Here is a 12,238-nt window from a genome sequence, read left to right as displayed (position 1 = left end):
GCGGTCGGAGGGATTCAACTGGGACGCAGCACACGGTGACCCGCAGGGGCGCACACGGGAATGCGGGGGAGCCTTTCACAGGACAGGCGGACGGGGTCGGGGCACATGGGGATGCTGGGAAAGGGCTGCTGGAACGGGGACTGCAAATACCCAGGAGATAAAAATCTATAGAACTTGATGTTTGGACCAGCACTAGGACAAGATAAACCCCATTTAAGACCTTCCAGAGACCACGTGGAAGTCTGCAGGAACAGCTCAGTTCTGGTTGCTACTGGTTCTCTTTACTCCACACATTCTCTGCATATGAAAAGATTTAAGTGTTGGTGAGGAGGGTGTGACTGACTGGGAAATGCACTTGCGCCCGACCCAGAGCAGAGTGGAGTAGGTGGTGCATTTATTTTTAACCTTAAAGACTTCTGGCCACTGTACTAAAACATCCTCAGAAGACAGTTTTAATGGTACATAAACCAAGGCTTGTCCAGTTTCCAGGGTTCTACAGAAGTGCAGTTATGGTTTTGGGTTTTTTTTCCAGTTATGTTTCAAATTCTTGGAATCCTACAGTAGAAGCATCCAGAGGTGGAGGGAATCTCAGGCATGCTTTTTGTCCATCTCCATTTTGGCAGATGAGCAAAGAGGCTCAACTTGCCTAAGGTCACATGAACCTCAGGGCAGTTTGGACTTGTTCAAGAGGTCATCTCACATTCCAGGCAGATCTTCTTTCCATTTAAGTTCTGACCCTTGGTTTCCTCATCTGTAATATGGGGCAATACCTTTTTTGTAGGATGGTTAGGAGGATTTAAGTTAATCTGTGTGAGGCTGGGCTTACATCAAAAGTGCTTAGTGAGGGTTAGCTAGTATCATGGGCTGCAGGGGCAAGTCTAATCCTGAAATACCAGAGACCCAGACACAAACCCTAAGCGCAGGGCTATGATGTGAACCCAGCAGAGAGCAAGCAGTGGCACTGGGAGAACAGAACACCCAAATTTTAGTTCTGGCTGTAGCACCAGCCATGCTGTACGACTTGAACTTTTTCACGGAAATTAATCTTCCACAGTGAAAGTATAGAGAAATTTCTTCTGGAAGGAACTGTACAGGCACGTGGTGGGCAGGCTAACCGTATCACCGGGCAGAAAGGACTAGACAGCCCCCACAGACAAGGGAGAAGGGGATAGACACAGGCTCTGGCCTGCAGTCAAGATCGTCCAAGGCTCAGCATGATTCACTCGTGCCCCTTGGCTTCTCCCAGGGCCCCAGAATGCTATAGAAGCCAGGGGTCAAAGCACAGTGAGGAAAAAGCATAAGCTTCTCCCCATTAAGGCCAAGAAGAAAGCTGGACAGTGGGCCTGAGGGGCTGCCGATGTTGCCAGGCTTGATGACTGTTCTTCCCTCTTCCCTTGTGTAAAGGGCGACAGGCGTGGGTGACACCAGGGGTTTCACTTTGTTAGGAAACCAAGACAGCTTGAACTTTCTACTGGATCAGTTGGGCAGAAGTAGACAAATCTAACCTCAAAGCAAACTCAGTCGCTTGGTCCCAATGTAGTTTAGATGTTTATATATTTTCCTCTTCCCAAGTGTTAGGGAAGAAAAACCAGAGCTACTAAAAACCTACCAGGCTGCCGGGGGGAGGAGTGTGGGAGACCCACTGGCAGGCTCTGAGCGCAGGCCCCAATACAGCCCATGTGGTGCGCAGGAGGCCCTGCTCCACTACTGCTAACGGTGTCAGCTGCTGCCCCAGGCAGGCTGGGGATGGGGTGGGCGACTCCCTTAGTTTTGCCCCCTGGTGTAGCCGCCCACGCCCACCCTCACCCTCCGAGGCCAAACACAAAGGGCTGCCCAACACCCAGGTTTTATTGTTTCCACTTTATTGCTCAAGCACAGAACTTGAGGCGAGCCTGTACCTTCAGCAAGTGCAGGGAAGAGGCTGAGGGGGTGGGACACGCCTGGCTGAGAAGGGACACTGACGGGAGGGGGCACAGGGGTGGTCACCATGACACCAGAAGGCAGTAGCAGCCACACCACCTGGGGCGAGGAAAGGAGAGAGAGGTAACGGGCACAGCAGTGCTTCCCATGCCCCTAGCACCCACGTCCGCGAGGAGGAACCGGGAGGGGAGGCGCTGTCCAGGGGTCCCCCCTCCACCCGGCCTCGTCAGACCTCACATCCCTACCGCGCGCCCCCTTCTACCACCTGAAAGACGGACAGAGAAGACAGAGGAAGCAAAATAAATAACGTTCTCGTGAGTGTGCGTGTGGAGGGACATTCGTTCACGTGGAATGGGGGAAGGAAGGGGGTGACACCACCTAAAATGACCCCCCGACCTCCATCCCCCAGCCTGCTCCTTTCCCCCTTCCCTCAAAGCCACCATCGAACCCGATAGAAAAATAAAGGTCTAATTCACTCAAAGTTCTTCAGTTTTTACAAAACTAACAGGGTGGAGTAGGGCAGGGAGGCGGGGGCAGGCAGCCGGGGGCAGGGCTGGGCGGGGCTAGGCTTCCGCCTCCACCTGAGGCTGGGCCCCTGCCACGTCGTTCTTCTGCTCCTCCTTCATCTCCTTCATCTCTGCGTCAGCGGGCTGCTCTCCCGCAGCGACCGTGGCCTTGGCCTGCGAGAAGGGAGAGGGGGAAGGGGGTGAATTCCAGTTCTCATTTGCCCCCTGACGATAAAGGTGACTCTTACCCACATCCCCACTCTCACCTGCCCGCACCCAAGTGATCACCTAGCACACGCACACTAGGTGTCGTCTGTACCCAGAAATACTCACGCCCAAGTTAAAAAAAAAAAAAAACTAACTGCTAACAGAATTATAGGGACACAGCAATGCCCTTTCGATGTGCGACCTAAAGATACACCTGCTCATGTACAAAATTATGAATTCACTTTATTGCAACACTGTATAAAACTCTACTTGTCCATGGCAGCTACTACCACATGTGCCTACTGAACACTTTAAATACAGCTAGTTCAAAACAATTTAAGTATAAAATACACATTGGATTTTGAAGGCTTAATCTGAAAAAATAAAAAATGCAATTAAAAAAATTACATGTTGCAATATTTAGATACCTTGGGTGAATTAAATATTAAAATTAATTTCACCTATTTTACTTTTTGTTTAAAACACAGCTATTAGAAAATTTAAAATTCCAAATATAATTTGCATTATATTTCTATTAGTGCAGGTTTAGAACACTGGGAGACTAAGAAATAGGGACCTGGGTAAGTAAGATATGACACATCCACACAGTGGAAGACTACGTGAGCCTAAGAACGAACGTGAAAGCTCTTTCACACGTTGATGTAAAATAAGCTTCTAGGTATGACGTGAAGGAAGCCTGATGCACAAAGTAGTAGGCAGAGCCCACCGCCTGTCGCCAGGGATCACTGTCCCGCCAGCACACTGGGTGGGGGAGGGAGCCTTTCCACTGCATGTTCTGTGCAGTCTGAATTTAACCACGTTCATGCATTACCTATTTAAACCTCAGTTTCTAAAACCTGAGTTTTAAACAGGCACAGAGAATGTAGGCTGGGGAGACCATCAGAGCAGCCAACTCCTGACACAGGGGGCCGGACAGGGGGAGACCCGGGCTGCTGCTCCAGGCTTCCAGGGTCGGCACAGACAGGCACAGGCACAGGCACAGAGGGCCCGCCCCAGCTGGGCTGGGCTGGGGACGGGGACGAAGGGATGCCTCTGTCCCCGGTCTTCCACCCTAACCGCTCCCCGGCCCCACCCTCACCTTGCTCTCCTCCCCAGCCAGCCTCTCAAACATGTTGGCGTAGAGCTTCTTCTCCCGTTCGAGCTGCTTGCGGATCCGCTGCTGGCAGACGGCCAGCTGGGCCTTGGCGGCTTTGTTGCTGGGGTAGAGCTGCAGGAGCTTCTGGAAATCAGCCCGTGCCAAGTCAAAGTCGTTCACCGCCAGGTGGGCCTCTCCCCGGCGGAAAAGGCCCTTCTCGTTGCTGCTGTCCAGTTCCAGGGCCTGAGACACAGGGAGCACGCAGCAGTGAGACCTCAGATCCTGCAGCTTCTCTGGCCAGCACTGGGTTCCCGAGGCAGCCCTCAGCAGGATGAGGCCCCACCCCAGGAAGAACGAGCCTTGGGCACCACACGGAAAGGACCAAGGTCTAGGAAGGCACCTCATTTAGTCCAAGAGGCAGACAGGGAAGACAGGTCTTTAGATGAAAGAGAAGAACCTGTGACATTTCCATGCTCTTTTTTTTTTTTTTTTTTTGGCCGTGCCATGTGGCTTGTGGGATCTTAGTTCCCCGATCAGGGATGGAACCTGTGCCCCCTGCAGTGGAAGCACAGTCTTAACCACTGGACCAGCAGGGAAGTCCATCTCTTTAGACTAAAGTGGGTGCGTAGGAGGGAGAGGCAAAGAGCCGGGGAGGAGAGAACACGGAACCAGTCCTTCCATCCAGTGTTTCTGCCCGCCGCTATGCCACTGCCTCCGACCACTAAGGCCAAGCCACGCGCTTCCCACCGCCCTGCCTCTGGGCCCTGCACCTGAGAGCCCCACGGCTCCATCCTGCTACCTCTGCCCTAGTCACTGCGGGCAAGTTCCAGACACGCCGGCAGCTCGCCCAAGCCTGCCCGTGAACACTGCCCTCGCTCTCTCACCTTATTACAGTTTTCAATGGCAGCCGAGAAGGCTTGCAGCTTCAGATGACACATGGCCAGGTTGAGGTGGGAGGCCAGCCGAAGGGCCTGCGCCTTCTGTGCGTTCTCATTAGAGAAACTCGACTCGAATTCCAGCCAGGACACAATCTTCTTGTACTGCAGCAGAGCTTGCTTGTACTTGCCTTCCTGGAATGGGAGGGAGGCTCAGGCACCCGGCACAGCGTTGGTGGCCCCAAGCTGTCGTACCCTGTAGACACCGGTGACCCACAGGCGTGAGAAAGTCCTGCCCCGCCCAACCCCTACCGCCGGCTTGACCAGGCAGCTCGGATCCACCTGGTGACAGCTGCAGGTGCCAGCATGTCCACTCCTCGAGAGCATCCAGGACCACGCTGCAGGCTCACCTTGAAGTACATGGTGCCCCGCTCCTTCACTATAGTGCTCTGCTCCAGCTTCTCCTCTGAACTCATCTCCCAGGACTCCTTGGCCTGCCGTACCCCAAGGGAGACACAAAGTTGTCAGCACCCCAGGGAGTCACGTCCAGGGTGGGACCTGACTTCAGGGTAGGGAAGACCTTGAACAAACTCACCTTCTCAAAACTCTTGAGCTGTACTTCATACTTCAGCTCAGCATTTGGTGGGATCTGGAACTTTTCCTTCCCAACACTGCCAAAAGCATAGCTGTGGGGCAGGAAAACGCTAGGTCATCTCAGCAGCACTTAACCTGCTCCACACTGAAAGGGCTTCCTGTTTCCTGCAAAGTACCTCCTCATCGCTTCAGTCTTGGTTCAGATGTTTCCTGCTTGGCAAAATCTTCCCTGACCTCTTCACACAATTCCTTGGGCTCTTACTTAGCATGCTGCAAATCTTTCTAATAACTCACATTACACACGGGCACGATTACTAATTTAAATGGTACCCCACAGAGCAATGAGTCACTAGAAGGTGGCAACAGTGTCTCTGAATAACTAAGGATTTTCAGCACTGTGTCCGGCACACGGTAGGTGTGTTTCAATAAATACAGTTAATGACTGAATGAACAGAAGATGAAAATCTTGATGTCACTAGAAAAGAGAAACTGTAGCAGCATGACTGAAAACGTCAGGTTTGGATTCAAGGATATCGTGATGGTGTGCGTGCAGGGTGCCCAGAGCACAGTGACCGTAAACAGGGGAGGCGTACAAAAGGCCGGTTACACAACTCACTGTGGACGAGTAGATCTGACCTTGGTGCACCCACCTGTTCTACAGCCTGCCGCACCTGGGCCAAAGTGTACCTCACCTGGGCTTGAGATACACGATGGAATGTTCTCCTTTTTCCATGCGCTGAATGGCTTTCTCCAGCCCACAAGGCAGATCCACGCTCTCCCCCTCGCCGACCTCAAAGCGGAGCTCCCGGCGGTCAAAGATCTGGTCCTTGTAGTACCCTTCCAGCGCAACTGGCGTGAAAGACAGGCGACGTACCAGGGGCGTAAGCAGGCAGGAGACCGAGGAAGGATGCCGCCGCAGCCGCCCCCATTGCCTCGTCACCTCCTGCTCCCCAAACGCCCTTCGGCGTTCTCAGACGTGGAGGAGTGTCAGGAGGATGTGGTTCAGCCCCCCACTTCACAGAGAAGCCACCCAGGGCGTGCGCACCAGAACCTGACCGAAACCCCGCACTGCCCCACCTCACCCTCCACGAGGGCGCCATCGTTGGGCTTGGCGTGGCCTTCCCCCCGAGCCCGGATTCTCCTGATGATTCCGCCGTCTTCTTCGTCCGTCAGGTCCTCTCCCTTGAACTCAAACAACTCCACCTGTGGGACAAGGTGTGAGGGGTCACAGCTCCGCTCTCGCTCGGAGGGGTCCCTAGTAAATGCCAGAGCGGGTCTGACGGCGAGGGCAGCGACAGCAGGAGTGGCCCAAGTGGCAGTTTTGCCAGGTTCTTGGGAGCTGCCCTGGCTCAGCTGAGGCAGACGTGGGCAGGCCGCAGGGTTCACTTCAGCTCAGGAGATCGCTCTGTGCACTCGCCACTCCCGTACGGTGTGCTCTCCAGACAGTCCCAACCCAGCTACTTGACAAGCTCAGCCCGACGGGCGTCAGGAGCAACCCAACACCTCTCACCCGCCTTCCCAGCATTCCCCCGGCATCCACTTGGTAGGGCTCAACCACCTTCAAGTGTGAACGCTGTCAAGTTCCAGCTCCTCAGCAAAGGTTTTCCTCCCCGCCCCCGACCCACGCAGCAGGCATCTCTCCCCTCCTCTTATCTCCAGAGCGCCAATATTCTCTGCTGTCAGTCACCACTCTATGCAGATTATGACCTCCTGATCCCTTTCAGTTAGGACCCATCTCCTGTGGGCACCGCTCCAGAGATAAACAGGCCTCCAGTCCTCACCCTGCTGCTTCAAGCCTGAAAAGGGGTGCGTGCCTACCTCTTCCCACCTGAAACCTCATCACTGACCACTTTCTGGCAGCAGCAGGTTACATGCATGGCAGAGCTAGCCGCTCTCTCCATTCCTCCCCTTCCCCCGAGGGCAGGCCCCCAGCCTTGGCTACATTGTCTCCGAGAGGCAGGAAGCGCTGGAGGGCAGCCAGGCCCTGGGCTGAGACAAGGCTGGCTCTTTGCCTTGCTCGCTGTGGCCACTCACCTCGAACACAAGCGTGGCGTTGGGAGGGATCTTGGGAGGGCTGCCCGCCGAACCATAGGCATATTCTGGCTTGCAGGTGATGTGGCACACTTCCCCCACCTTCATGGTCGCTACAGCAATATCCCAAGCCTTGATGACCTCCCCTGTAGGTACAGAAAACAGACAGATCGGGACTTCCCTGGTGGCGTAGTGGTTAAGAATCCGCCTGCCAATGCAGGGGACACGGGTTCGAGCCCTGGTCCGGGAAGATCCCACATGCCGCGGAGCAACTAAGCCCGTGTACCACAACTACTGAGCCCGCGCTCTAGAGACCACGAGACACAACTACTGAGCCCACGTGCCACAACTACTGAAGCCTGTGCTTTGCAACAGGAGAAGCCACCGCAGTGAGAAGCACACGCACCACAACGAAGAGTAGCCCCCGCTCGCCGCAACTAGAGAAAACCCACGCGCAGCAACAAAAACCAACACAGCGAAAAATAAATAAATAAATTTATTGGGAAAAAAAAAAAAAGAAAGAAAGAAAGAAAAGAAAACAAACAGGTTCTCCTTGGCAGGGATCTGACTCTGAGTTCAAACAGTGGCCCCAGAGACTTACTGTCCCATGCCCAAGGGGAAGCTGGACACTCTTTAGAAATGGGACCAGGAAGGTAGAAAACCTGCTTACAGACCACTTAAAAAAAAAAACAAAAACCACTCAACTCTGGAACAAAGCGGTTCAAGAAAACAAGGCAGTCCATCCTTGAAGAGGAAGCCAGGCGTTCAGAGGTGATCAGGGGAATGAGAGATAAAAATCAATACAGTTCCAGGACTTCCCTGGTGGCGCAGTGGTTAAGACTCGGCGCTCCCAATTCCGGGGGCCTGGGTTCGATCCCTGATCCTCGAACTAGATCCCACATGTATGTTGCAACTAAGAGTTCACATACCACAACTAAGGAGCCGGCGAGCTGCAACTAAGGAGCCCGCCTGCCACAACTAAGATCTGATGCAACCAAGGAAATAAATAAATAAAAATTAAAAAAAAAAAAATCAACATAGTTTCAGGACAGTGGAAACAAAAAAAAAGAAAAAATTAAGATTGTAACAAACCCTTCGTCTTTGAACTCCTGAGAATACTGTTTCTGCTTGTGACAGCTCACACACCCCGATCCCACCAGCCCGCTAACCATGCCCACCTTTCCCCAGGTCGAAGGAGAATCTGTCCTTGCGGTCCAGGCTGGAGTCAAACTTGGTGCCATCAAGCAGCCAGCCCGTGTAGTGGACAGAGACTCGGTCCCCGATCATGGGCATCTCTGTGCCTGTGCCCTCTCGCTTGATGACCTGGAGGAAGGGGAGAAGGTGAGCACCTGGGGATGGACGCAGAGGCACCATGACTACCCGTACACCTCTGACCAGAACGTAAACAGACTCTTCTGCCTCCTTGTAAGTAACTCGACGAACCCGTCATCAAATGACTCTGCTGTGGAGCTTGGTTAGAACCAACTGACCTCCCTGTCTTCCACTACGACGTGACTTGGTGTGAAACACTGGAGACAAAACAACACCTGAGTTCAAGTTTTTGCCGTATGCTCTCGTACAAGTCACTTTCACTCTCCAGACCTTATTTGTGAAGTAGTAATCATAATCCCTATCAGAGTTGTTACAGGACTAAACTGGTGAAAGACTGAATAATTATCAGCAACAAAGGGAAAAGTATTTATGCTACGTTTCCTCATTCTTCCTAAACATCTGTCATCAGATCAGGATCTAGTTTAGACAGAAAAGAGGAATATGAATAATGAAAAGAACAGGAGCAGTCCAGGAGAGGTAAAAGCAACCACCAGGTTACAGGTGAGCCCGGGCTCTCAACCAGGCCCTAACCTCTGACTTGGGACTTGAGCATTCGTGACTGGTAGGCTACTGAAGTCCTGGGTTTCAGGGCTAGACTATTTCCCAGGAACTTCTAAGACTCTTGCTTCTGTTCTTTACCATTTAAAAAGGTGGCTCTGTGGGCTCCCTGGTACGTGTGTGGTCACCCTCTAAGGGAAAGCTTCCACGATGGAATGGATGTGGACTTGAATAGCAATAGAAAAGGAAAGGGGAAGGAGTGGAGAATCAAAGAGGAAATGAGTCTCCCTGGAAGCCGCGTGCCCACTGGGAAAGCAGCCAGGTGCGTTCTGCACCAGCTAAGAGCGCCCCGAGGTCTCGAGCTCGCCCAGGGCACACGCGCACGTGGGGCTGAGCAGTGGGAAGCCAGGAGGAGAGACACTGGGTGAGAACAGGGCACGAATCCGAGCTAGGATTTCGCTATCCTGGACAGCGCAGAACCAGCTCCGAACCGCGGCCCGCTGTCCCGACGTGGGTCAAGATGCCCCGCTGCCTGGGTCCCAGACCCCTCCCCTGGCTCCTCGGGCGGTAACACGGTTTCGGGCGCCCAAGCAGAGCACCTCCTCCCAGCCCCGCACCCCGCGCTCAGAAAGGCCCGGGGAGGGGGGGTGAACTACAGGTCCCGGCATGCACCGGGGCGGGGGGGAGGGGGACAGCATGGCCGAGCGGGTGACCTAGCCGGGTCCCAGCCTTTAGAAAGGGGGTGACGAGAAGGCGGAGGGCGCCGGGTCCGCGCGCCAAGTCGCACAAAGGCCGGCAGGCCAGGAAATAACTCCTGGGACCCGCTTCGCGTCCTGGCTAATGTTTAACTGCCAGGGTCGGCGAGCTCCGCACCCCCGAGGCGCAGGCGGCCGGGGGGGCTCCCCGGCGGCGGCGGCGGCAGGGAAGGAGCCGGCCGCGAGGTCCCGGGTCGCAGAGAGGGGTGGTGCACGCCGCCCGGCCCCCCGCGGCTCACGCGCCCGTCCCCCCGGCGCGCCCCTCCCCGCGCACGCCGCGGCCGGAGCAGGCGCTGCGCTCCCGGGCCTGGGGGCCGGGGACCGGGGCTGGGGGACTGGGGAGCCCTCAGCCCAGACCTCCTCCTTCCGAGCGTGTGGCCGCCCTCCCGCCCCGAACTGGCGGCCCGGCCAGCAAGGCGGTGCGCCCGGCCACGGCTGCACACCGCGGTCAACGGCCGGCCGGGAGGCTGCAGAGGCGGCCGTCCGAGCCCCGAGCCCCGGCCGGCCGCTGGAGCGCGGCGGCGACGGGCTCTTGGCGCCCCCCGCCGCCCCGGGGAGCCCCCCGCCCCTTACCTTAAGCACGCCCTCATCCTGCTTGGGGCTGATGTCCACCCCCTCGAGGGGCAGCGGCGCCGACTGCGCTCCGCTCTCTGCAGCCTTCGTCTCCTCGGCGGTCATCGTGCCGTTCCTCGGGCAGCGGGCACCGGTCAGTGCGCGGCTGTGCGGGCGGCCGGCCGGGGCTCGCGCACCTCTGCTCCGGCGCGGGCGGGCGCAGGAGGTGGGTCGTGGGCGGCCGGGGGAGCGATTGGTCCCACCGCCGCAGAGGGAGGGGCTGGGAGGAGCCGGGCGGCCGCGAAAGACGTGGGGGGAGAACTTTCTAGAGACGGCGGCTGGTTCGGGCTCTGGCGCTCGGGGCGCTCCTACGAAAGGTGGTTTCTGGTTCTTTCCTCCCGCCGGCCGCCTGGCCCCGCCCCGGTGCTGGGACCCTCGGACTCCCGGGCCAGCCCTCCCCCCCGCCGCGCGCTCTCCCGGCCTCCCCCGCCCGTCCCCCCGGTCTAACCGGATTCTTCCAGATCCTTCTCGATCCTCCGCAGCGTCCGACGCCGCGCCGCCGGACGTGGGCGCCGCGCGTGCGTCTCCCCGGCCCGAGACGCGGGCGGCCGGCCTCCCCGCTTGGCTGGGCGCGCGTGCTGAACGCAGAGCGAGCGGAGAGCGTTACCCGGGCGCGCAGGGCCGGGGAGGCGACCGGGTGTCCCCGGAGTGGGGCCGGCGTGCGCCTGGAGCCCGGCGAAGTGCTGCGAGCTGCCCGTTTGCAGGAAATGGCCCGCGTGGTAAAGGGGCCTTCCCCGACAATAATAAAACTGAAAACCTAAAAACGGTTTCAGCTTACGAAGAAAGCCATTCCACCTTACTGAAAACCCATGGGAAGAAATATTTTCTTAATACTGGGTTCCAGGTGATTCTGGACTTCCTGTGGCAAGCAGAGCGTCTGCGCGGTGGGCCAACGCACCGCAGCGCCTAGTTACCCAAACAATAGCCTTTTGACAAAAAGATCCGTGTAGGGAGGGTCTTGATTTTGCTTTAGCACTTAACCCCAGCTTGGCATAGTTCCCGATGCGTGGTATCAAATAGTTATCGGCTGCATGAATTTGTATTCCAATAATAATAAAAACTTTTTTTGGAGCCCTCGCTGTGTGCTTGGCGCTGTGCTGTGTGCTACGCAAACTGTCCTGTTTAGGTAGGCAACCAAAAGGGCTACTGCAGAGGAAATTTCAATACCATAACGTAACTGGGAAATTCATCGTAGTCTTTTCTGTTGGAACTCAGCTGGAAAGGGATGCAGGAGAAATAAAACCGTTTCTTCCAGTGATTTACAGCAAATGTATTTACCCTTGACTAAGTCTCGCTGGCTGACTGGGGATACCCTCAGGGGACATGGGGGGTTGACTCACTAAAGGCTGTCTATTTCTTTTCTACACTGTCCTTAGTAGGGTGAGAAGTAACAGTGCCAAGGCCTTCCAAAACTCCAGGGGACAGGGATGGTGGGTGAGGCGCTGGCTTGCCGCCTTGGCAGTTATGTTGCTGTTGGCTCCTGCACCTGCGCCTGGCTGATTCTCTGTGTGTGTGCTGGTTTCTTTTGATGCTGGGGCCATTGGGTATTATCTGGCAGAACAAGTTGGGATAGAAAAAAGTTCCCTTTGGAGTAATGCTTTTCTGCATCTTTTTCTTCGTTGGAAGCAAACAGTGTACGTATGTCTTTCAGTGTGTCAGCATATATTAATTGAGCACTGAAGATGTGCCTGCTCTTGCACGAACACATGCTGACAGTAGAAAGAGCATATGCTTCAGAGTAAGCAAGGAATTGGCTCGCCCACATGCTAACCGATTTGGGGCAGGTTATGGGGATGGTAACACCTGTCAATG

General features: G+C 55.6%; 1 protein-coding gene across 1 annotated transcript; it reads right to left on the bottom strand.

Annotated features, from left to right (window-relative positions):
• Nucleotides 1-1,841: 1,841 nt before the first annotated feature.
• Nucleotides 1,842-10,728, bottom strand: FKBP4 (FKBP prolyl isomerase 4). The gene is made up of 10 exons (XM_036866551.1): nucleotides 10,388-10,728; nucleotides 8,408-8,552; nucleotides 7,233-7,375; nucleotides 6,281-6,401; nucleotides 5,891-6,047; nucleotides 5,200-5,290; nucleotides 5,015-5,098; nucleotides 4,614-4,799; nucleotides 3,733-3,972; nucleotides 1,842-2,600 (listed from the first exon to the last, which is right to left on the bottom strand). Exons 1-10 carry the CDS (start codon nucleotides 10,490-10,492, stop codon nucleotides 2,484-2,486), a joined length of 1,389 nt encoding a protein of 462 aa, XP_036722446.1. The 5' UTR covers nucleotides 10,493-10,728; the 3' UTR covers nucleotides 1,842-2,483.
• Between the last annotated feature and the right edge of the window lie 1,510 nt (nucleotides 10,729-12,238).

The sequence above is a fragment of the Balaenoptera musculus genome, chromosome 10 (genome assembly GCF_009873245.2).
Source record: "Balaenoptera musculus isolate JJ_BM4_2016_0621 chromosome 10, mBalMus1.pri.v3, whole genome shotgun sequence".
NCBI lineage: Eukaryota > Metazoa > Chordata > Mammalia > Artiodactyla > Balaenopteridae > Balaenoptera > Balaenoptera musculus.
The sequence above is the reverse complement of the archived record's forward strand: the minus strand, read 5'-3'. Positions and strand labels throughout refer to the sequence as shown.